The sequence below is a fragment of the Emydura macquarii genome, unplaced genomic scaffold (genome assembly GCF_026122565.2).
Source record: "Emydura macquarii macquarii isolate MOO-44397 ecotype Brisbane River unplaced genomic scaffold, CSIRO-AGI_Emac_v2 contig_2636, whole genome shotgun sequence".
NCBI classification, from domain to species: Eukaryota; Metazoa; Chordata; order Testudines; family Chelidae; genus Emydura; species Emydura macquarii.
The window spans coordinates 44,674,265-44,700,108 of record NW_027132773.1 but is presented as its reverse complement, the minus strand read 5'-3'; the positions used below and the strand labels follow the sequence as shown (position 1 = coordinate 44,700,108).

General features: G+C 44.0%; 1 protein-coding gene across 1 annotated transcript in view; it reads left to right on the top strand.

The window, feature by feature from the left end:
- The window catches only part of SEMA3A (semaphorin 3A), a 197,073-nt gene that overhangs the window by 102,656 nt on the left and 68,573 nt on the right, over positions 1-25,844 (top strand). The window contains exons 5-6 of the mRNA XM_067564004.1: positions 10,660-10,753; positions 18,493-18,612. Coding sequence (XP_067420105.1) covers positions 10,660-10,753; positions 18,493-18,612 — 214 coding nt within the window. The remainder of the gene's footprint in view (positions 1-10,659; positions 10,754-18,492; positions 18,613-25,844) is intronic.

The window sequence follows — 25,844 nt, the reverse complement described above, 5'->3', positions numbered from 1 at the left end:
CATCTGTGAGTACAATCATCATCATCATGCATAATCTACTGAGGACCATTGTGCCAGACAGAGTGACCTCGGTTGATGGCACCATTCCTGCCATCATGAAGTGAAGTTCATGTATCTGGCTGAATCCTGTAAATACACAAGTCTCTGGGTGGTCCCACAGGCAGTGCCAGCTAGGATCAGGATATGCCCATCTTTGCACATCAATGGAGAGTTTGAAAACACAGTGCGCTGAGCTGTTTTTGTCCAGTTTGGTGACAAAGCCAAAGAGCTTGCAACACCACTTTTGAATATAATGAGCAATTGACGGAAGACCAGATCTCTGCAAAATAATGACACTTCACACAAGGTCAAACCCCTTTACGCTCATGATTTGGTGTTGACAGCATATATGGAATGTCTCTAGTTGCTCCATGTCTTGTGACAAGGTTAGACCCGATGGCTACAGGAGGGTAGTAGAGGGGGTCTATATTAGCCCCAGAATGAGCAAATCCCTGTTCCCTGGGTGAACCAGCTGGGGCTACTCTGGGGCAGTTGGGCCAATCAGGCCAGCTGAGGCCAATCAAGGAGCTTGCTCCCAGTAGTTAAAAGCCTCCCTGTCAGGCAGACAGGGGCAGCTGGAAGGGAGTTAGGAGAGGAAGCGGAGCGGAGCGGCTACAGGATTTGGAGCAACCACTGCCACATAGTAAGGCCCCAAAGGTACTAGAGATGATCGGGGGGGTACCTGTCTGGCTGCGGCCGGGGACCCAAGACACAGGCCTGAGGGAGAACCCCTCCCCACACAGTTCTGGGAAGCAGACGGCGAGCAGTGGGGCCAAGGAGAGGCGACCCAGGGAAGGAGTAAGTCACGGACATTTGAAGGCTACTCCACACAGGGTCCCTGGGTCGGGGCCCGGGGCAGAGGGCGGGACCGGGCCCCCCCCTGCTCCCCCTCCCCACGGTGCACCGTGGTCGTGGCCGAAGAGGGCACCGTACCCAAAAGAGGGCTAGACTAGCCGCCCGCGCCACAGTCTGCTTGAAAGAAGGTCTTGGTTTCTGATCCCTATAGCAATAAAAGTGTGCACAGGATTGACAGATCCTGAACTTTGTTTTAGTGCAAAGACATTTTTGTGTCCATAAGATGTTTTTTGCAACTTTGTGCAGGAAGTGGCAAGACTTATTAGGTACCAGTGCAAGAGTGCACATTGGATCACAGTTTTTGCCATGTTTCTACACCTCAAGTGTGCAGCAGGGATGCTTTCTTGCTGCAACACTATTCTGTCAAGCTATTGACTGGATTTTAGGAGATCACACATCACACATCAGAATCATGGCTGGCCAAGAAATGTTCACCAATCAAGGCTAAGCTGATGCTGCTGTCCTGCTTGTGGAGAAGTCAGAGAATTTCATCTCTACCCTCCAAGGTCTCCAAGATGCTGCCTACACTAAGGTGTTAAATGTCTCATATAAGAAGACCAAGGTCCAGAAGCTCAGAGCTGGGACACCAGAACCCCCCAGTGTAAGTGAAGTCGAGTATAGTGGAGAGTATTGATGCGTTCATCTATCTAGGCTGCAAGGAGAGTTCAAACAGTCAGGAAACCAGATGTTCTTGGATGAATAGGTCTCACTGCCTCTTGCATGTGAGTACAATGTTACTTCCAATCTTTCCAGGCCTCATTCTTAGGATATAGAAGTCAATGGAAAAACTCCCATTGACATCAATGGACTTTGGAACAGATGCTTAGCCAATGATACAAGCACAAATGTCAAACCCTACCACTTGACTTCCCTGCCACTAAAAACACACCTAGAGTCAGGAAGACAGCTGGGGTTTTCTTTTTCAAACTTCAGTTGTGAGTGTTAATTTTGACACCTGCAAGTAAAAACAAAGAAAGGGGGAAATGTGTTTTATTCGCACACTCTATATCTCCTGGAACTCTGAATATGCAGAAAGAGGCCAGCTGACCTTGCCTCCCTTTTAACCTCCTGATTACATGTGAGCTCCAGCACCACTGCAGATGGATGTTCATTGATTACACAAAGCAATTCTTAGTAAGTTCTTCCCTGCACTAGAAGGGTTTTTTTCATTGATGAACACATTTATAGAATGTTCTCAACAATGTGTGTCTTACCTTTCATTGATTTCTTATCCGTTCCCAAATTGTAGGTAAGCAAAGTTTAAGTATAAAGAAAGGATAGCATCAGCAGAGTGTAGAAGCTTCCTCTTACAATACAGTCGCCTCATCCTGATGACATGTTTACATCCAAGGTGATAGAATCCTCAGCAGGATAACCTCACAGATGTTCCAGACTGACTTGAATAAATAAATAAAATGGCACAGTTTGTTCCCTGCAGAATAGGATCAAACTACTTACTGTACCCAACAGTAAGTTTATAGTTAACAATTAAGGTATTTGTAAAATTAAGGGAAGAAAGGCTTTGGAACAATCCCCGGACTCTGATATGTCATTTCAGATGGAACTATGCAAATAGCAAGTGTACTCTTCAGATACCCATCCTATTTGCATGACAAAAAACGAAATTCTTCCTTCAGTTACATTTATGCAACTCCATTGCAATCAGTGGGGTTACACAGGTATAACTAGAACCTGATTGAATGTGGCTCTTTGTCTAAATCTACTGTTCTTTATGGTTAACAGATTAAAAGAAAGATTTGTGGCAGTGGCTGAGGTGCTTAGTATTTGATGGCCTAGAATTGTTCATTTTTAGCTATGTGTTTATGTACACACATACATATTTTAAATGTAAATATATATTTCAGGGGCCAACAGCTAACCAGGGATTAACAATTATAACTAGGACAGTGTTGTGGTCTCTGCAGACACTCAAATTAAGCTTATGTGTCAATGTGAAATTTTCAAAACAATCACAGTGCAGAATCAGAACACAGATGATTTTTCTTTTCTGTGTTCATTACCATTAGATGTAATGATGACAAAAAGCAGAAGCAATATGTCATGGATGCAGGTTTGGGAGTGACATGTCAATAAATTCAAGCCTTTTTAATTGGTGGTGAGGAAGAACAACTGTTTTAATTCATAATCGTTTAGAGGGGTACATTTCAGATCTTACATATTAAGACAGGGTCTCTGCAAACATGGCAAAGGGCTAGGTCAGAGATTCATCCATAGCCCACTGACCTTGTTGAAAATCTTTCCATTGATTTCAGTGGGCTTTGGGATCAGACTGTAATATAGGGTCGGACTGTGCCTGGCACCTAGATAGCTATGGAAGGAGAGGAAGGACACAGGGATCTTATCCCACTTTGGATGGTATGGCACTTGACAGCAGCCAGGCATAATTGAAGTCCTTGTGCTCCCCTGAGCATAAGATTTGATCCTGTTTTGCCTAATTACTGATCCTGGCCACCCCAAAATGGGTGAAGTTAGGTATGTGGTAACTAGACGGTGAATCACCCTGCTCCATGCTGCCCTTATAGAAATGTTCCTTAAAATTTAATAGGGATGAAATCATTTGTGTTCTACAGAGATGTAACAGCTTTCAACAAATATTCTAGAAACTGATAGACTTTAATAGAAAACAATCTCCTTGTTGAAGGATTTCTTAATAAAATAATTGGATGTAGCAACCACGCTATGCCTAGGTGAAACGGGCTTGTAGGGGATTAATCCAAAGCTCATGCAATGACTGGGAGTGTTTCCACTTCTAAAATGTGGCATCTTTACATATCAGCAAAAGGAATAATCTGGTTTGATGCTGATCTGATCCACTGTAGTTGTGAATTGCTTTATATATGTGTATATATGTATATCTATCTATATATATATAGAGAGAAAGTACATAACATATTTTTGCTAGCCTCAATGATCCTGTCTGTGCTGGGGAGTCATGAAGAATGGAAATCCAGGTGAGGTTTTAGTGAGGGGGCGTGACCTCCCTCCGCAACAGACAGGGAGGGACGGCCTGACACCTGGTGGGTGGAGCCAGAACAACCCTGTCTGCCCCATCAGACATTGAAAGGCAGGACAGGAAGTATAAAAGACAGTGGCATTCTGAGGAGGGGGGCCAGGCCTCCAGGTGCCGGGCTTCAGGGGGCCCTGGGCCAGCACCTCCCACCCCCAAGGCGGGGGGGGGGGGGTGTGTGAGGCCGCCCCAGCCAAGCTGGAGTGGCAGGTTAGTGTGGGGAAGAGGGGGTCATGCCATGCCCGGCTGGCCTTTCATGACAGAAGAGGGGCGGGGAGACACAGGAGATGCTGAGGGGTGCCCTTTAGCGCCTCCCTCCCCACGCATCATAAAGGGCCGGCCCAACCCAGCCCCCCTCCCCAGGGCAGGAGGGTGTAAGGCCACCCCATGGTGCCCTGCGGGACTGAAGCATCAGCTAAATGTGGGAGGGTGGCGCTGCCCAGCCCGGCCCTTCTTGGTGGGGGGGCAGGGGGCACAGGAGACGCTGAGGGGCACCCCCCAGTACCACCCCATGCATCGTGAAAGGCCAGCCTGGCGTGGCATGACCCCCCCCCCCCCACCAGATGGAAAGGGAGGGATGGCCTGATGCCTTATAGTCCTCAGTAGAAAAAAAGTCTTTTAATGTGAATTTTTTTTCCCCCAATCACATTGAATCAAGTGCACTAAAATACATCTGCTTCTGTGTTCTTAACATTTTGGTTTCACTGAGAAAAAAAAACAACAAAAAAAACCCCATTCTTGATATTTGTTATTGAACACTATCTCCTCCTCCTCCCCCCCCCCTCCCCCGGCACTAGAAAAATGCCACTGTGAGGAGTAATTGTAACTTGTCACAGAGAGAGGTTATAATTATGTCTACCATTACTTATGTCTCCATGCTAACAATAGAGTTAATCTTTTCAAAGGTATTTTTCTCTTATGCAATACCAGTTATTAATGTGCTGGAGATATTATTTTTCTTTTATAAAGAAAGGTAAAACTAGACCCTGGTACAACTGAGTGGTTTCAGATTAGAAGTTACTGCAGCAAATGAAGACTGAAGATAAACTATCATTGCAAAATCTTCTGAGTTAAAGTTGTGATAATCTTCCACATAATGTCTTACGCGTCAGCTCTCACAAACATTAGTTGAATCTCCCACTGGCCATTTGAGTTAAGTAAGTACTATTATCCCCATTTTGCAGAAGATGACACTGAAACACAAAATGGTTAAGAGATTTGCCCAAGATCACAGAGGAAGTCAGTGATACAGCTGGGATTAAAATTCAGGATTCACATTTCAGGGCTCATTCTAACAGTCATTGAAGTCAGTAGAAAGCCTCACACTGACTTAAACATAGATTAATCAATCCCTGTAATTGCCCAACTACATACAGCACAGTTATATTAAAGTATATTCAAGAGAAAACCCTTTCTGCAAAGGTGAATTTCAACCTCTCAACACACAGTTTAAGTAAACTAAGAGAGGGTTGTGGTGCATGGAATTCATCCCCAAAACCAAGGTAGACTACAATGATTCAAATTACCCCACCATGGGTGGTGCCTCAGGCTTATGGGATGAAACAGCAATCACAGCCCCTCGTTTTCCCCTACCTGGGGTTCCTGTGCATGAAAGTTGTGGTATTGTGGAATCAGTGGCTTCTCCTGCACCTCCACAGAGCATTTTCCTGAAACTTATTTTGAGGGGAATTCTTTGCAACATGTCTTTTGGACCTTTGCTGATCATTTTATTACCCATTTAAGCCCTGATTCAGGAAAGTAGTCAAGCAGCTGATTAATTAGCCCACATTTTTGTTGGTAGTTCCGAATTTTCTTTTTGATACTGAGTAATTTAAATGAATGAATGAAGCAGACAGGCCAAACATAATGAAGATATATGACTAGTGATTTTAGGTACCTCAGTTTTCAAATGCTCAGTTAGGGACACCATCGGGGGGAAGGGACTGATTTCAGAAGGTGCTAAGAACTTTCTGAAACTTTCTGAAAATTTTCTAAGTCATTTTTACAAAAATTCCCACAGAAGTACCATTTTATTTCTCATCAGAAAGTCTCTTGCATATAACACCTTTGTTAACTTCATTTATTTACAACGGGACAAGACTGAGACTGGGCAAGATTTATTACCATTACATCACTGATGTTCAGTAATTCATAAAACACTGGGGCTAGAAGTTAACACTGCAGTTATTTCCTCTGATGCCTGACCTCACCACAGTCTAATAACACACAGGAAATCCAGAAGACAAAGGGGGAAAGCAGTGGTCTTGAATGCTAAAAATAACTATAGAAAATGAGTACAATTGTGTAATAAAGCATGGCCTAATAATTTATTTAACATAGTAGTAGAATCTGCTAAAGCAATTGGAATCCATGATTCCTGTTCTAAATGTATTATGGAAAATAAGGAGGTGGGGGAAGGAATCACTTAAAGAACTAAGACTTTTAAGTTATATAGTTCAATTGTATGTATCCGTTTTAGGATTGTGTATCTTATTGCTTACATATGCTGTCTACTTAATAGCCCAGCTAGAACAGACAATCATTGTATAGCACTTATGTTTCCAGAGGTCATCCTGTTTGAGCCAGACAATGATGTAGGTGATATATTACACTTGACACTAGAGAATGTTGCTATACAAAAGGGTTCTAATTCTCAGTGTCCCTGAAAATTGTTCAATATTCTTGATGGTATCTAATGTCTGGTATGCCACTAAGATGGGATTTTTTGGTGTCTTTACTAATCAATCAAGGTTAACATGACATTCATGTTGTGTGTTTTTTCTGTGCTCTACATTTGCTGGGTCATCTTGTACAGGGAAAATAGTATAATGAAATTCTTTAAGGTTTCTATGGTCAATTCATTTCTTCAGTAGTGACATCCACCTTTAAAACAAGTTCTTGTTGTCTCTAATAAAGGCAGGATGTAGGCAGAGTTTTAGAACAGTAGAATGAGTGAGGTTTGCATACTGACCCTACAACTATTCTCAGAAAGACACTGAGATCAGTCTGCTGACTAAAGCTTGTCAAATATTACAAAAACAAATGTTCACATTTATTCTTATTTCAAACAGTTGTTCAGTTTCATCACGCCTCTGCCTCTCTTTATACTCTTATGTTGAACAGAGATTTGGGGAATGCCTGATCTTCCTAAGAACATCAGTAACACCATGAAAACTAATATATTATTCATGAACAAGAGTATTTGTTAATTGACATTGACAAACTATTTTAAAAGCTTTTAATCCAATCAGGGAACAGAAGCATGCCATATGACTTAGATGACCAATCACACACCACAAATAATGAATAGCACATAGGTAAAGCCAACTGTTTGTGAACAACCCATTCGAATTACATGTATTTAATCACAATTTGTTTTGAGCCTAACCCAAGTGAATCTGACCCACCGAGAAATTAAAGTCAAACTTTCAAAATTGAATCTCTAAAGTTCAGCCCTAAGGAAATGTGGCCTGAATTTTAGAAGTGCTGAGCAATCACAGTTCCCATTTAAATCAACAGGGATTAAAGATGTTCACTTCCTTTAAAAATCAGGGCCTGAATTCTTACTGGGATTTTCAAAGAAGCCAAATGGAATTAGTAGCCCAAATTCTACCAAAGCCTAACAGCCAGATTTTCAAAGCTATTTAGCCACCTGAAGATGCAAACAGGTGCATAGTGGGATTTGCAAAAGTACCTAAGCAGGTTTGGCACTAAATGCCCATTTAAATTAATAGGAGTTACTAAGATCTTACATGCATTGTTAGAGACCTAAATACCTTTGAAAATTTGTCCCTAAGTGCCTAACTGTATGAACTCAATTTTGAAAAGTTTGGCCTAAGTGGCATGCTCATAATCTGTGGCAAAACCAGTAATAGAAGCCCAGACCCCAATCCTGATTCAGCTGAAGTCAATGGGAAAATATAAGTAGGACTAAGCTCTGTACCTTCTGTGTCTCAGGCTTTACTTTAGGATTAACTTTTTTCTCTAGTTTACATTAGTGTCGACCTGAATTACATGGGAGCATCTATAGGAAACCAAACCTAAAGACTTTCACATAGCAAATAAATGAAACTACAACATATTCATTATAATGGGGCCAGAATTTCATTTACACTAAAGATATGAAGGGGCCTTAAAGTGGAAATACATTACATTTCCCTCCATTTCTAGAATCCTTTGTTCTGGCACAACATAGTCGAGGAAGGGGCCTTACTATAAATGTGAATCAGGTCCATATGTCATTTTGTTACAATAACCTTTCTTTGAACATCTATCTGATTTTTATCTGCCCTGGTAAAAAAAGGTTTACAAAAGGGGATTTGCTGATTCACTAAGATATGATGCTTTGCATTCAAATTATAAAGCTCGGGAAGCTTCCAAATTATGATATATTCAAGCATTTTTTCCAAGGGCAAATAGTTTGCATACTGTGTAGCTAAAAGCTTCTGACCTTTATTTATTATTTGGACTGATTTTCCATTTTGGATCTATGTCCAGCACTCTTGAAAATGATCAAGTTCACATTCTGCCATCAGACGCATATGTGGAGATCTCAGTCTCCTATTGATGAGCTCCTCTGAAAGCAGAATTTGGACGTAAATGCTACACAGTACAGAAGCACATAACCAAGTGCTTGTTTCCAATCAGATTCCTTCTTTATTTCTTTTTACTCTTATTTTAGAGTGTGTGCAAGATATTAATAATTTGCTCTCTTTATTGCTTGTTTGTAGTCTGAGGGGTGAGGTTTTACTCTGACTTCTGCACCCAGATGTATTTGGGCAAGTTACCTGTAATAGTTTATGCTTCCAGAGGCCTTCAGATTTGATACATTTGTGGGTCTCCTAATAATTATACATTTATTATTATTACTTGCTGATAGATTCAGGAACTTACTTAATGTCTTTACATAGAATTTAAACTGAAATATGAAAACACTGTGGGATTTCTCTATTTTTCCTCTTATTTCAAAGGGGTTGTTCCCCAAAAGCTAAGAGCAGGATATGTATATTCTGTTGGCCTGATTTTCCACTCTGTTATGCCAGTCATAAACCGTTGTTAATGGAATCATAGTATCATCAAACTGCTGCAATGGAGTCTAAAATCAGGGCCTTCATCTATCGAATAATCCTCTACATCTGTTTCTTATTTGTCTCATAATGGCACACTGGATTACTTTGGGATGATATTAAAACTGTCATGACATTAACTTTGTAACTTTATCAAATATCCATTGCAGTACAGATTGAGCAATTATCTGTATTAATGAAACAATTCTAAGAAAATGTAAATTGATAATAACATTTTTATTAAAAATGGCTTATAGAATTAATGCCATTTTTCTATTACTATTGTCCAGCACTAACATCGTCATCTGCTTACTCTTTTAACTTATTATGCAAGAACTAGATTTCGGGTGTGCTGTTAAAATTCAGATGAAATTTTCATTTTTTATAAGTTAATATATTATAGTTAATGATTTGAGGAAGCAAAGTCAGGAAATAGAATTGGAGTGGTGTAATGAAGATAATAGTTGGAAGACTAAACAAAAGAGGAGAGGGCTGAAGGGGAGGAGAGAGATACATGAGATGCATGAGATCAGAGACAGTACTGTGGCATAGGGAGATAGGATAAGAGAAAGCATAGAGTCATTTTTCAAGAGGTGACCAGGTGAATGACAAGGTGTGAATGAGCAGGACGAGAAAGGGAAGATGAGAGAAAAGATGGAGGCAGGTTGTTATGATGTTGGAAGAAAAATATCATGTACCTTACTTGCTTTTAGTGATTAATATTTTGTTAGACCTAAGATACGGGACTGTTCTTTGTATGTATCTGTACAGCACCTAATGCAATGGGATCCCTGACTATAAATCCAGTGGGAGAGGAAGTGAGAAGTGGGGAAGAGGGGTTACAGCATCTCTATCTATAGTCTATCTTGTCACCATGTCCAGGTGAGAAGGAAATCTGTCCCCAGCATATATTCTGGCTTTTCATGGGAAATGTGGATTTTATCTACAGTGCAAAAACTAGAAACATTGTGATTATTTTGATTGGCAGATATGGCCCTGAGCCAATGAAAAATAATTAGATGTACTGAAATCCCCTTGTTGTGTATTTATTGGACCGGATTTGGTTTAGAATTGGCTGAAGTTTCATTTGATCTCATTTATATCTCATCAGGCTGTTCCCTCAGCTCATGGATCTGAAAAGGAACGCATTGCAAAGTACTGAAAGAAATGACTATTAATAATGTGCATGAACTGAGTCTGGGGATAAGGGAAATGCTGGTCGTTAAAAACCCAAGTTAGCTGGAGCAGCATACAACATAGCAGTTTATGATCAGTCTATGATCAGTGAAACATAGTTTACCTTTTTTTCTTCTAGACAAAAAAGTCCAAACACCGAGATCTTTTCTCAGTCTTTACCCAGACAAACTCCCACTGAAAGCAAGGCAAAGTCAGTAAAAACTTATGGGAACTAGATTACAGCTCAGGATTTTTCTGAGTGATTTTTGACTGATGTTCAACAATGTCATTGTGGTTGTAAGACAGACAGTCTGAGCCAGATCCTTGGTTGGAGCAGGTAGGTGTAGTTTCATTGACCTTCCTGGCGCTAAGCCAGTTTACCCCAGCTGAGGATCTGGCTCTCTGAAACTCTCGTGTGTAACAATGTATTGAATCAGACTCAATGTTAGTGTCCTTTGTCAGATAACTATACTGCTTTTTTTTTTTCCTCAACAGGACAACATATTTAAACTGGAGGATTCACATTTTGAAAATGGACGAGGGAAAAGCCCCTATGATCCCAAATTGCTGACAGCTTCTCTTTTAATAGGTATGTGCTGTAGTGTAAAATGAATGAGACCTACTTTCTCCATAGAGAACTACAAGTTTGCTACATTTCCCCTTTCACACTATTTATCATTTGTTGTTGTTTTTGTGGTGAGAGATCTATGTTAAAATAATTCCAGATTGAATATCTGGCATATGGTTTATCCAAATATTTTGAAAATAAGGTGTCTATATGAAACATGCCTCACATATCGACTATTGAGCCTGCTTCTTGCCTCTTGTTCTTTCTCTTTTACCTTGCTCCTGACTATCGGCACCAGTCCTGGCTCTGACCCCCCAGCTCTGATTTCTGACTGACTCTGGCTCAACCCTTGGCCCTGGCACCTGGTGTCTGAGCACAGCTCTGACTTCTGACACTGGTTCAACCCTTCGCTCTGGCATTTGATTTCTGAACCTGGCTCTGATCCTCAGCCTCAATTCCTGGTCCTGAGTGTGGCTCAACTCCAGGCTCTGGCACTTGGCAGTTGACTCCATCTCTGACCTCCACTTCCAATCCCTGTCCAGACACCTATTTTGCCCACTAAGTGAGACTGTATGTCCCAGTTCCTAGCACACCCACACAGAGCCCCACTGAGGGCTCTATGAAGACACTGGGGGGGGGAGGGGGGGTCTAAAGGCCAAAGCTTTAAAGGTATTTAGTTTATTTCACTGATTTCAACTGGAGTTAGGTGTCTAAATACCTTTAAAAAAATCTGGCCCTAAATTACTGTTGCTTCACTGGGCCTGTTTAGATTTTCTGGCTGAGTTTTGCAAAGCAGACTAGGAGATATAGATACACATCTTCCATTGAATTAACTACAGTAGAACCTCAGAATTACAAATACCTCAGGAATGGAGGTTGTTCATAACTTTGAAATGTTCGTAATTCTGAACAAAACCTTATGGTTTTCTTTCAAAAGTTTACAACTGAACATGGACTTAATACAGCCTTGAAACATTATTATGTGGAAGAAAAATGCTGCTTTCCCTTGATTTTTGTAGTAGTTTATGTTTAACATAGTACTGTACTGTATTTGCTTTATTTTTTTGTCTCTGCTGCCTGATTGCATACTTCCAGTTCCAAATAAGGTATGTGGTTGACTGGGCAGTTTGTAACTCTGATGTTCATAACTCTGAGGCTCTACTCTATTAAGCATTGGTTAAATTAATGGAAGATGTGTGTCAAAATCCCCTACACTGCATCTCTTTTTAATTTAATATCTAATTTTCCTTCTCCTTTTTCTTACTTTGTTCTTACAACAAAGCACACAAGTGTTGTGTGAGAAAAAAATGTTTCACCTTACCTGAACAGTTAAAATTTCATGGGTTTTACTAAAGTGGCTTTATCCTTGACATGTATCTTTGTGGCTCAAGATCAGTTCTTATAACTCAAGATCCAATGGTCTGATGCTGCATCAGCATCAAGGAAGCATTGATGGATTTTCAAAAATTCACTACTCTGTGTTCTCCAAAAGTCCTCCAGAAGATGAAAACTAATCCAGTGTGAGTTATTTTCTCTGTTACCTTTCAAATGCTGGTAATTGTAAGTCTTTACCCAATAACCATCCATGCCCCATTTATACTGCATTTGCTCATAAAAGAGAGCAAGCATATTTAGTCCAGAGTGTGCCTATTTTTTCTGCACTTGGGAGCCCTAATGATCACAGGTGATGAGCTGCCCTGGGCCACACAATTTTGTAAACAAGAAAGAATCACATACCTTGCTCCAACTTGCACCCTGTTCTTACTCCAAACGAAAAGGAAAGAAACATGTACCTAAAAGGCTGGAGTATAAATTAATGCCTGGAGCAACTTTAATTTGTGATGGAGCTGCTCTCCTGGGATTGACTTGACTATTTACTTTAAAATTGAGTAAAGAGAGAGGATGATGACAAGCCGGTATTACGTGATGCACACGGTATGCAACCACACAAAGTCAAGAATCTAACCTTTCACATTCCTTTTTTTACCCGGTCCTGCACAAATATGATTATTTTATTTCCTTTGGCTTTGCTTTAATAGTTTAATAAATCTTTGCCTTTGTCATGTAAGTCACATTCTTGCCTCAGTATTTTTCACTCTGTCTTATATATAGATCTCTCTCTCACTCTGTCTCTCTTTCTGTTTTCCCCCTATAGATCTTTATCCTGAGCACCCTATTTGGTTTTGACTCAGGTTTCAAACAGATCTGTGGTTTTACTAGCACTCTTGAAAATCAGGCAGATTGAGCTTTTTTCCCCTTCTTTTTTAAACCACGGGACAACTCTTGCCTCTCTAAGTCTTCTTATTGGTTTCCTCATTGTCACACTGTGTTATGGTTTACATTACAATGCTACATTTATGTGAAGCATTTTACTACAGAAGTTCCCTAAGTACTTTACAAAGTGGGGACCAGAGTCACACACTGATTTCCAATCGCTTACTCTGCCAATGGGCCGTTGGCAAAAAGTTGTTCTAGTGCGAAGCACAGCCCCTGCTGCACCTATGTGGTCTCTGAGGCAGTTACTACAGCCCTCCAAGTGGGTTGACCTAGATTAGGGTGAAGACAGGCTGGCTGGAAGATGAGCTGATTGAGCTACAATTGCTTCCCCATAGTAAAACCCTTTGGAAGGGGACAGCTGTACTTTCTCCTGCCCTTCCCTAAAAATGAATATCTCCTTTGGTGCAGCTGCCTTCTTCAATGCCAGGGATTGCAATTTGCACCCACACATTCTCACAGGTTTATTCTGGACCTGGGAATATTTAAAATCATCACTCAACCATCACTAAAATGCAGCCATCTGAGGTGTAACATAGTTCCCATTCAACCTGCAACCCTAAACAGTGACTTTTTTTTGAAGAGTGAAATCAAAGAATAAATTCTCCACTCAGAAACTAGAAGGCAAATTTTAGGTGAGTAGAATGTAGTTGATCACGTTTGAATTTCAGCAGGACACCAAGGTTAATATGCAGAAAGTGCTCTAAGACCTTTAATTGCCATCAATAGTCAGGGTTTTCCTTTTTTTTTTTTTTTTTTTTTGGTCTCATGTGAAAGAAACCCTTATGTGTGTAAAAAGGGTTTCCTGATCATATTCATTAGTATTTTAAAGAAACATTTCATCATTATTAAATTGTTCTTGTACTTTTTCAAAATATGTTTCTTACTCCATCCAGCTGCAAACATTTTTCATTATTTTTTAAAAGAGCTGTTCTTTAAAAGCAGCTATTGCTTCTCTGCTCTGAGTAGATGCCAGTTCAGTTGTGAACATGATACAACCACACCCTCAAGAATCCAAGCCATTCTTTAGCCATCATTCCTTATCTATATGTTGCTACCTAAACAACTGGCATGTGAGCATGTTAGTGCATGAAAGTATTAGGAGTATCTGCTCTAAAGGGGCTGCTTTCATCTATTGCATGACAGGAGGAAAAGGGGAAAGGTGTAAGGTGGGTTTCAACAGTGAAAGTCACGAGAAGATTGTTAGCTAATGAGTTAGACTGAGACACTTGGGCTGTAGGACTAGATGACCTCCTGTGATTCCTTTCCACCCTAATCTTCTATGATTAGATGATTCTTCTATGATAGGGATTTTCAAAGCAGTGTAAGGGTGTTAGACAGCCCAGTTCCACTGACTATCCATAGGACTGGAACCATTAAATTCCAAAAGCTAATACTTGGCCGAACTGCTCCCACTGAAGTCAGTGGAAGTTTTGTCATTGACTTCAGTGGGAACAAAGTCAAGCCATCACTGAGTGTCACAGGGCATCTCCAACGTTACCTAGTGTGCTGCACTGTCCAGCATTGTTCCTTGCAACCCACAGTCATAAACATATCCAAGCTGTTTTCCTTTCATAGTGTGTATCTTTTATTCTGCCACATTTTTACACCCAGAACATGTAGCAGGAGATTTCCGCATCGCATCGCATCGCATCCCCTCGCCTTCTGAGCCTCATCTGGCTTCCTGTTCCTTCTACTTATACCCTCCCAATTACATCATTAGCCCAGTAATTACCACCCAGTTGTTCATAATCCCCTAATAAAAGCATTTAACTGCTCACTGCTGACCCTGCAGCCACATCAGTGATCAGGGTGCACTCTGTCACACCCCATTTTAATAGTCTAAGGGAGTCCTCTGTCCACTCAGTACCAGATTTCATTAGGGAACACTTTTCAACCAGTGGCAGTAACTTGCGCATTCCAGGATTAGTGTTATCTTCTTCCTGGACATCTATAATTTATCATGACCTTAAAACAAGAACCTCAGACTTCAGTAATCTCCAAGAACTGTGCAACTCTTTTATCCTTAAGACAAAAAGTACACAAGCATTGTTTAATGTCAGGCATCTTGGTATCTAAGAAAATCTGGAAATTGTTCTTTAAGTTCAGTGAATTGTCATCTTTGTTCAGTGCACCAGGAAAAACTCTTCCATCCAAAAGACATACACTGAGAAGAAGATTGGCTGTGCGCTTTAATGGTCCCCTCTGTATTTGGAAGTTAATATACAACATACCTGTTTGTGTACATGTGTCGAACCCAGTCCTTTTGGCCAAAAAGAATTGTTATCACAACACCTACCTCCTTACACAGCTCTCTGTATGCTGCTGAAAGATAATGATCTATTTGCTCCGTACAAAGAGCTGTATCCATTTTGTTATATTGTCTGCACGTAAATGGAAACTGACTATTTAGTTTTTTTCAGCTTCAGAAATTATTGTAAATTTTTTGAATTGTACATTCCAACATTTTTTAAAGCTGCTTGTGAAAACACAGTCAATGTAGGCAATAATGGGAGGTAGGAAGACTTAGCAATGGCATGAGAAACACTTTTAAATTTCTAGTAGCCATGGATGATTTTCATGAGGTTCCAAAATGAAGGGCTGCATAAACACCCAAAAGCTTGGATGCTTATAACTAGAGAGGGGGCAAAATTGTGATTTAGATTTCAAACAGCCCAAACTCAAATTCTGAGAAATCATTTGGGGTCATCCTGAGACTGGAAAATTGGTCTGGAAAGCACACACAAAGAGGCTTACCCCTCTTGTGAGATGCCTGATGTCTTCTTGCTCTTGGTTGAGCTGGAAATAGAGTCAAAATACCCCTTCCTGCAGTACTGTGCATCTAATCCTAGCTGGAGAAAGGAAAACAGACATGTACAAAAAATTAGAAATAATTTAAAAAACACAATGGGCTTAGTCCTGCAACTCTTGCTCCTGGAAGCCCAGTCTCTTACCCCTTCCCATGATAAGAGCCTCATCTAATGTCCATTGACTTCATATCTCAGTGAATCAGTTCAAGTTGCAGGCAAAAGATCAAAAAGTTATTTCCTTGAAACATACTTAACCATCCCTACTTGAGAGGTAGCTGTAATAGAAAGCAAACACTTGCATTTTGCCCTCTAAAAGCGAAATTCTATCCCTGTTCAGAACTTGACGAAAAGTGTATTCTTCAACCTCTTCTTGATGAGATTCCCACCCCATCTATGACCGCTGGCAAAGACAAACTCAGTCAGATCAGATCAGACCACAAAAGTGTTAAATTGTCATGTGGTGAGCTGGCACAAATCAGGAAGCCATGTTGCATTCCTAAGGTGACTGCACCTCAACAGTTTTACAGTTCTTCATGTGTTCAGTGAGGTCCTCAAGTGCTGAGAGACCCTACAATGCAAAATATTACAAAAATGCAGTCTTAATACTTTGTTGAGCTATTTGATTAATTGTAATAGTGTATTATTAAATTTCAAATCTTTTTTTTCTTGAGTGACCTTCCCATTTGTTGACAGCTAAGAAATAAAAAACGGTCTTGTTTTGTTGGTTTATATTGATTTATCTTGACTCGCTTGGGAGTGAATGAAAAGAAAATGAGGATAAGGTTAAGGAAAGGTTAAGAGGAGCATCAAAGTCATTTTCACAAGCAAAAAGGATTGTTGTTCTTTAAAATCTCAGCTGCGTATTCTGTACATAAGAAGGACTATAATTAAGTGATTGTCTCCTGTTTAAAAAAAAAAGTAGAAATTGTTAATTACTGATATGCTGTTCTGTTTCACTTCTGATTACACCTCCTGCTGGGCATGACTGGTCTATTTGCTTATAATCTCTGCTGTGAATTCATTCAATTCCACGCCTTTCTGCTATCAAGTTTTCACCCTTCCTGACTTTCATGAATACCATATGGTACACAGCCATTGTAGCTTCAATTGATAATTTTATGCTGCCAGTGTTTCAGGGGAAAAATGCTAATGTTATCCAATAGGCATGTCTGGACATGGCTGTCCCATCACGGAAATATCTAAAATTGGCATGAGAATCATAAGCTTGTTTCCAAAAGGGCATTTTAAAATCAGGCTGTGGTGGAATATTTTCTGCCCAGAAAAATCTATCATCTGAGCTTTAAAAAACTGTTGCTTCATCCTCAAATTTATCCTTCAATCTAAATACTCTTTTAGAATGGGCAAATAAAATATCAGTTGAGAGGAATTACATACTTTTTATTTTAATTTCCCAGGGAAACTATTGACTGGATCTGCTTATAGATGCACTAGTCTAAGGACCCAATCCTGCAAAGTGTACTCTGAACTTTTTAAATCAAGAGTAACTCCACAGAGTAATTCTGCATTTACTCCTAACAAAATTGACCCCATAATTTGGCTCTACATTTCTGGCTCCTTGAAACTTCTTGTGGATAAAATTCAATTGTGTATCTAATTTTTTTCTTTATCGACTTCATCTCTTCACCACGTGGTCTAGCACTACTGTGAACAGTGTCCAATGCAGGGATCTATCTTGGGATTTGAGCTTTGTCTTTTGAATTGGGACCATATCATTCTTTGCCCCTTGTAACCCTTCTGGTTGAAACAGCAGAGGTATTTCTGGGTCTATGTTGTTATGTTTGATTTCAGACTCGACCACCTGTGTACTACTTATGGGCTAGGATGTCACAGAAGGATTTATCCTCCTTCCCTACTACCTATGCTGAAAGAAATCTGTGCCACTTATTGACAGTCTTGCAAGCACAAAGATGACAGAAAGGAGAAAAAACATGTTCTGTTCCCCACACAGAAGATGATGAAATTTATCATTAAAATCTGGGATGAGAAAGCAGTTCACATGTAAACAATTCAAGGAAAGAATTCAGCAACTTTCTGAACTGGGAACCAAGAAGCCTGATTCTTCATAGCCTGACATCATGTATAACCTTTTAAAGCTGTGCAAAATAGGTTGTAATCACTGCCATTTTGACTTGAGAATCAGGATCTAATATCTTCAAAGTGTCTGCTTTAGCAGATACTGAAAAGACAACCACAGACGTGTCTGAAAGATGTCAAAATTAAAAGTGGGTAGATCAGCTGGTATTGTATGCAGACATCTTCAGGAGGAGGAATAAAGTTTCATTCTGGCTATTTTATCACAAACATTGCAATTTTTGGTACTTTTCTTAAATGCCCCAGCTGCTAGAGGCAAGTGACTATGTGAGAAACTCAGCTTTAATTTTAAAATATAACGAATAAGTTTCTAGCCGTCGTGGTTGCAGAGAAAATCCTGAAAATGCAACCCCTGTGCATCCTAAAGGCCCAGAAACCAGAAGGCAAAAAAAGAGTACCCATTACTGATTATGTTTAAAAACTTCATAACTTAAACCAATCTCAGGCTTTTTAGAGCCTGACTCATGATCCCTGAATGCTTTGGGGTTGGCAATTGTGTAACAGGTAGCAATATTTGTTCACTTCTTGACAAAACATTTACAGTTATCTCATGTCTTTCCACAGATGGAGAATTGTACTCTGGGACAGCAGCAGACTTCATGGGTAGAGATTTTGCCATTTTCCGAACTCTGGGGCACCATCATCCAATCAGGACAGAGCAACATGATTCCCGTTGGCTGAATGGTATGTGAGATGTACATTTATCCAATGTTATATTCATGTAGCCTTTAAAGTCTAGCATACCACAAACCGCTCCTTTCTAGTAACACCGATGACATATATACCTCTTCTTGATATGGAGCAGAATTTTGTCTTAAACCAGTTAAACTAATCAAGAGTGATTTATAAAGGAGTTCTTTTTGGTTTTTAATTATATTGAGATTTGTGGAGTGTGACTAAATTTAAACCATATCCCGTGGCAGCAGCTAAAGCAGTATCATGTGGCAGAAGCAGACTGCAGTACATGTATGTTAAACAGGACTTCTAGGCTTGAGAAAGTACCAGCAGGGAAGTTTGAGAACAGATGCTAGAGAGAATGTTGACTGGAGTTGCATCCTCTACAGGCCAGTTCATAATGAAACCTGGTCAGCTTTGAGGTGCCATTCTGATATTAGGCCTCCAGATTCCCAAGGAGGAGGAAGAGGAGAAGGAAAATTAGATAACAGGAGCATCTCAAACATGTCATTGCTACTAATATGTTGGAGTGTTAAAGGAGCCCTGGATACCTTCGAGCTTGCCTCCTTCACTGGAATCTTTTGCTATTTTCACAGGGCAGAGAAACTTCAATTATTATGTGCAGTTAACCAGTTAGACTTATAACCGCTCATTTGCTAGTGCAAACACCACAACTGCATGTGTCATCAAAACATTTGCATATGCAAATAAAGGCCTGGTCCAACCCCAAGTAAAGTCAATTTCCATTAACTTCAAGGGGAATTGGATAGGGGCACAAATTCATGTTTATTTTTGTCCATTAACATATTCATGCATTCACAGTTCTAAAAAGTTAACTGGTTTCAATGGCTTTTTTAAAGTAACTGAAGACACTCTGGACATCCTCATATTTTCCTTGTTATTTAAAAGACTTGGAACTAAGTTTTCTAAAGGCTGACTTAGCCTCTCCTTTGTAGATCCAGTTTGAATTTGCACTCTGATTTCTGAATCCAAAAAATGTGTTCAAATATTTGCACCTACCTATATTTGCATCTACCAAGTAACCATATTTTCATCCACAATTCAGTGCAGATGCAAATTTTGCAAGTGCAGAAGGGAAGCAATCTTTTGACCTTTAATGGACAAGCATATTAGTTTCTGCTGAAATTTCCTAGTATCACATTAGTATAATTTTGTTTAGACTGCAAGATCTCTTGGGAAGTGTAGAAAGGTGCTGTGGCCTTCCTCGGAGGCAGATTTGTCTTCCCGGAGGCTGCGGCCTAGTCCTGATCCCGAGTGAGGAGCTGTTTGGAGCAACCGCCCCACCGAGTGGAGCATCCAAAACCTGCCTGGATTGCCAGGCCCTAGTGACTGGATAGGGCCACTGGGCCCTAGTGATTGGACAAGGGCCGCCAAGCCCTAGTGATTGGGTAAGTGCAGCAGGGGGAGGAAGTGGCCCAGGGACAGCCGGCTAGCAAGCGGCCCAGCTGCAGCAGCAGCAGCAGTTGCTACAGACATTGGGCACCCAGCAACAGCAATTAATCCGGGACCTAGCGGCCCAGCAACAGGAGCTGCAATGACAGTATATGCAGCAGCTGGGTGCCCTCCTACCTAGACCAGTGGGCCCGGAGGAACCCTAGGGCCGGCCACCGCCGGCGGCCAAGCCACAGCTATGCTTCACAAAGTTGGGCCTGATGACGATCTGGAGGCATTCCTGACAACGTTTGAGCATGTGGCCACTGCTGCGGGTTGGGCCTTGGACCAGTGGGCCGTCCTCTTGGTCCCATATCTGACGGGGGTTCCCCAGGCAGCCTACTGGGCCCTGGCCGATGATGAGGCGCAGGACTACCAGACTGTGAAGGCTGCAATACTGGATGCCCTGGACATAAACTCCAAAGCCTTCCAGCGCCGGTTCCGGGAGAAAACATATCCCCCGGGTCCTGTCCTCGGGCTGCGGCCCAAGAGCTTCAGGACGCCTGCTGGTGCTGGCTCCAGCCGGAGCAGCATGCCACGCCCGCTGTGGCCGAGCAAGTCGTGCTGGAACAGTTTTTATGTATCCTGCCTGCACAGGGGAGGACCTGGGTGATGAGGCATCACCTGGGGGGACCGTGCCGCACCAGCCCGTGCAGACTATTCGGTCCTGCCGGAGCCAGGAACCAGGCCACAGCCAGCCACAGACCCGGGAATCCCTTGGATCCCCCGGAGGCTCGGGGACGCCGAGCACGGACCCAAAAGACAGACCCCAGGAGGCTTCTGGGAGCCTGGGCCCATGTTTTGCATGTGGCCAGATGGGACATCTATGACGCCAATGCCCAGCCATGGACTGCACCTACGGCATGGTCTACGCCGGGGAGGGACACGCTCGGGACCCAACCGCCCTCAAAGTGACGATCTCGGTCGGCATAGCTGGACAGCATTCGGAGGTCCTGGTAGACTCCCGGTGTGTCCAGACCCTCATTCTGTGGGGGCTGGTGCCTGAGGACGGTCCCCTTGACCATCGGACAGGTCACTCAGGTGCTACCAGTAGGATTGGCACCTCACCTCCCGTACCCCGTGATCTTAGGCCGGGACTGGCCAGGCTTCGCGGGGGTCCTCTAAAGGGTGGGCAGCCAAGACGCCCCAGATGAGGGGCCTCTGGAGGCGGAAACACCAGACCCCCAGGAGTTGCCCCATGAAGACGCCCAAATGGGTCCTGCTGCGGAACTGACCAGAGAGATGGAGACCCAGGAAAGAGAGCCCCCTCCAGTGGGAAGGGATCCACCCCACTCAGGGGAACCAGGGGCCAACTTTTGCCATGACCAGCGGGAAGACCCCATCCTCAGCTAGGCCTACGATCAACTAGTCACCATAGACGGGGTGGTGACTAACCCCCAACGGGTGGCCCAGTGGCCTTGATTTGAATTACAACAAGACCAACTCTATCACCTAGAGGGAGACGCCCAAACTCGGACCCTCCGCGCCCAGCTCATAGCGCCGCGGACCTACCGGAAGGCCGTGATGAGACTGGCTCATGACATCCCGGCCGCAGGCTACCTGGGCCTCGATAAGACCCTAGCCTGGGTACTAACCTGTTTTTATTGGCCTGGTGTGCACAGGGAGGTCCAGGACTACTGTGCCTCCTGCCCAGATTGCCAACTTGCGGCCCCAACAGGAGTTCCGCGGGTCCCCTCGTGCATCTCCTCCTGATTGGGACATCATTCGAACGGGGGGCTATAGACCTGGTTGGGTCCCTGGAATGGAGTGTGGCACCAGGTACCTCCTGGTCTTGATGGACTACGCCACCCACTTTCCAGAGGCCATCCCTCTAAAGAATGCTACAGCCCGGAAGGTAGCTGGCGAATTGGTCAAGGTGTTCTCGAGGGTGGGACTACTGCAGGAGCTCCTGACGGACCAGGGGACTAATTTTACCTCCCGGATGTTTCGGGAGGTATGTGACATCCTCAGGGTCCGGAAGCTCCAGACCTCGATATATCATCCCCAGACCGATGGGTTAGTGGAGCGATTTAATCGGACACTGAAGCATATGCTCCGGAGGATCTGCGGCGGTGGGACCAACTGATCCCACCCTTGCTCCTCCCCATCCGGGAAGTCCCCCAGGCCTCCACTCAGTTCTCCCCCTTCAAACTGCTGTATGGCCGCCAGTTGAGAGGGATCCTGGGCCTCATGTGGGAACAGTGGGAGCAGGCCCCATCGCCATCTAAGGGACTGCTTCAATATGTCCTGGACCTCCGGGAACACCTTCAACAGGCTGGGACGCTTGCCCAAAAAAGGATGCCGACCGCCCAGACCACACAGGCCCAGACGTATATCCAGGGAGCACGGACCCGCTCCTTTGAGCCAGGCGACCAGGTCCTCATTTTATTACCTCTGCTGAGTTCAAGCTACTGGCCTGATGGCAGGGACCCTATGACATCATTACACAGGTCAGCCCGGTGAATTATGAGGTCTGTCAACCAGACCAATGGAAGAAAAAGCAGATACACCATCCAAACCTGTTGAAGCCTTGGCATGGGCAGGAGAGTTTGTTCATCAACCCTCATCCCCCGGATCTGGACCTAGGCCCACAGATCCCCGAGAAGGAGGATCCCGGAGAACCTCAGTTCAGTAGTGGCTTAACAGAGGCCGAGAGGCAACAGGCGATGCACTTAGTGGAAACCTTCACTATGACCTTCACCGTGACCCCTGGGAGGACCACCTGGGTATACCACACGATTGAGACCTGCCCTGGCAAGGTGGTGCATACTGGCACGAGATCACCCCCTACCATCTGCAGGCAGCTGTGGAGGAAGAAGTCCAAGCCATGTTGCAGCTGGGGGTAATAGAGCCCTCGACTAGTGAGTGGTGCAGCCCCATTGTGTTAGTGCCAAAGCCCGATGGGTCGCACCACTTCTGCATAGATTTTTGGCAGGTCAATCTTATCTCCAAGTTCGATGCCTACCCCGTGCCACACATCAACAAGTTGCTGGACTGACTTGGGGAAGCTCGCTATTTTTCCACCCTGGATCTTACCAAGGGGTACTGGCAAATCCCCCTTGAAGCCAGCTCTAGGGAAAATACGACATTTGCGACCCCCAGTGGATTATGCCAGTTTGTCTAGATGCCCTTAAGACTCCACAGGGCACTGGCGACATTCCAGAGGCTGATGGACCAACTCCTAGGGCCACACCTAAATTACGCCGCAGCCTACTTGGACGATGTCATGGTGTACAGTCGAGACTGGAGTGAGCACCTGAATCAAGCGGCTGAGGACACTACAGGATGCAGGGTTAACCGCCAACCCCCGGAAATGCTGCCTAGGGTGGCAGGAAACTATCTACCTGAGATACACCTTAGGTTGGGGAACCCTGTGACCCCTGATTGGGAAGGTGCAAGCCCTGCAAGAGTACCCCTGACCAACCACAGAAAGCAGGTGCGGCAGTTTCTGGGCTTGGCCAGCTACTACCGATGGTTCGTCCCCAACTTTGCCACCCTTGCCGCACCGCTCACAGACCTCCTGCAAAAGGATCAGGCGCGTTGCGTCCAGTGGAGCTTGGATAGCGACAGGGCATTTGTTGCGCTGAAAGATGCACTATGCCGTGAGCTGCTTCTGTACAGCCCCGATTTTAACTGCCCTTTCGTGGTGCAGTCTGACGCCTCAGCCGTTGGACTGGGGGCCGTGCTCACCCAGAACTTTGACGGGGAAGAACATTCCATCGTATACATCAGTTGCAAGCTGTTTCCCCGAGAAGAACGGTACACGACCATTGAGAAGAATGCATTGGCCGTGAAGTGGGTGCTCGAGGCCCTAAGATACTACCTCCTTGGCATCCCCTTCACCGTGATCACAGACCACGCACCCCTCCGCTGGCTCCAGCAAATGAAAGACACCAACGCCCGGGTGATGCGTTAGTACCTCACCCTGCAGCCCTTCGCTTTTAACATCAAGCACTGTGCAGGTAGGGACCACGCCAACGCTGATGCTTTGTCCTGCATTGGAGACGGGGAGCAGGCCAGCCCCGGAGACCGGGAACTGGTCTTGTGGGGGGGCGGGGGTGTAGAAATGTGCTGTGGCCTTTCTCGGAACCTGGTCCCGAGGAAGGGTCGCGACGCTACCGCTGGGCAGAACTGGGCCCTACAGGCCAAACTGCCCGGCAACAGAGGGGCGGAGCCAAAGCAGCAAGGGGAAGTATAAAAGGCCAGCCTAACAGCTCAGTAGGGAGGAAGCTGCCACCGGAGGCAGACTTGTCTTCCCGGAGGCTGCGGCCTAGGCCTGACCCTGACCGAGCAGCTGTTTGGAGCAACCGCCCCACCGAGCGAAGCATCCAAAACCTGCCCGGCTTGCCAGGCCCTAGTGACGGATAGGGCCACCAAGCCCTAGTGATTGGACAGGGCCGCCGAGCCTTAGTGATTGGGTGGGACCGCCAGGCCCTAGTACCTGGAACAAGCCATCTGAGACACCTGATGGGAAATACCCACTGAGGCTGGCCCTGACCTGGAGGAGCTGCCTGACACCAGGGGACCCTGGGAGCTGAGGGAACCCTGTGGACCGGAGGAACCCCTGGGACCTGGAGTAGCGGCCCTCCATAGATGATGCAGAGGAGTTCCCGGACTTGCCGTTGGTCAATGGGGAGGGACTTATGGGCCTGTTGCTCGCAGTGTACTCCAGCAACCCAGAGGGAAACTGAGGCATACAGGTACCCGGGGACCAGGAGGAGGAAGTGGGCCAGGGACAACCGGCTAGCAAGCGGCTGAGTGAGGGGTTAAACCTCATCAGCGTGTTGCAGCTGGAGCCCCGCTGATTCAGTGGCAAGCTGTGTCCTCTTCTCCCCTTTCCTAACCACCCCGGGAGAGAGTGCTATCCTCTGTGGAAGCAGACAGAAGAGGCCGAGCTCTATTGGCTCCGCCTGCCTGCAAGGCCGGGGGCCCCAGACAATTTTACAAGCCCCGCCTGTGGAAAGGCCAGGGGCTGCTGACTAACCAATGGCTGAGGTAGGAAGGGTCGTGATGCTCCGACCAGACGGTGCCACCGGCTTACAGGAAGGGATTTACTTTTTATTAGCTGCATGGATGATGCCTAACCCAATGGATGCTTAATTGACACCTCTAGATGCTGATGTAATACAAATAACATAGGTATAATGATAATGATAAACACATTGAATCTGAGTCTGCTCCCATTGAAATCAGTTGTAAAATTCCCATGGACCACAGAGAGAAAAGATTTGGGTCAACTGGGTATTGCTTCTGCAAAGAGTTGTCTCCCGATAGCCCAGAAATATTACTCATTGATTTATTGTTGTTCTGATGGTAGATGGGATATCTGAACTTCAGGGAACATTAAAGTGGAAGTGAGAATTTGTCACTGATCTATACAAATAGATTCTGCCACGAGAGTATCTTGCTATTGGCTAGATTAATATCAAGAATAGCACAGAATCCATGTTCATTGTGATAGCCTTGGTGAAATAAAGCCCAGTCATGCAAGTAAAAACTGCTTTTGTGCAGTAGATTCACACAATGACAGCTGAGTCAGGAGGATTTATGCAGTGGGAAAGCACAACCTTTGTCCGCAGCCCCTGCATTTCATCTCTGAAAATGTGTCATTCCTTTGTGGATTCAGTTATCAGTCTCTAAGTGCTGAATGTGAGAACTGTTTTTCCCAAATTAGCACTAAGGTAAAATCTGAGACGGTGCGGAAACCAGAACTGCTTCATGCTCAAGATGGGGAGAAGTATAAGAGTGCACACAAAGAGCTTGCAAACCCCAACCCCTCTCAAATGAAA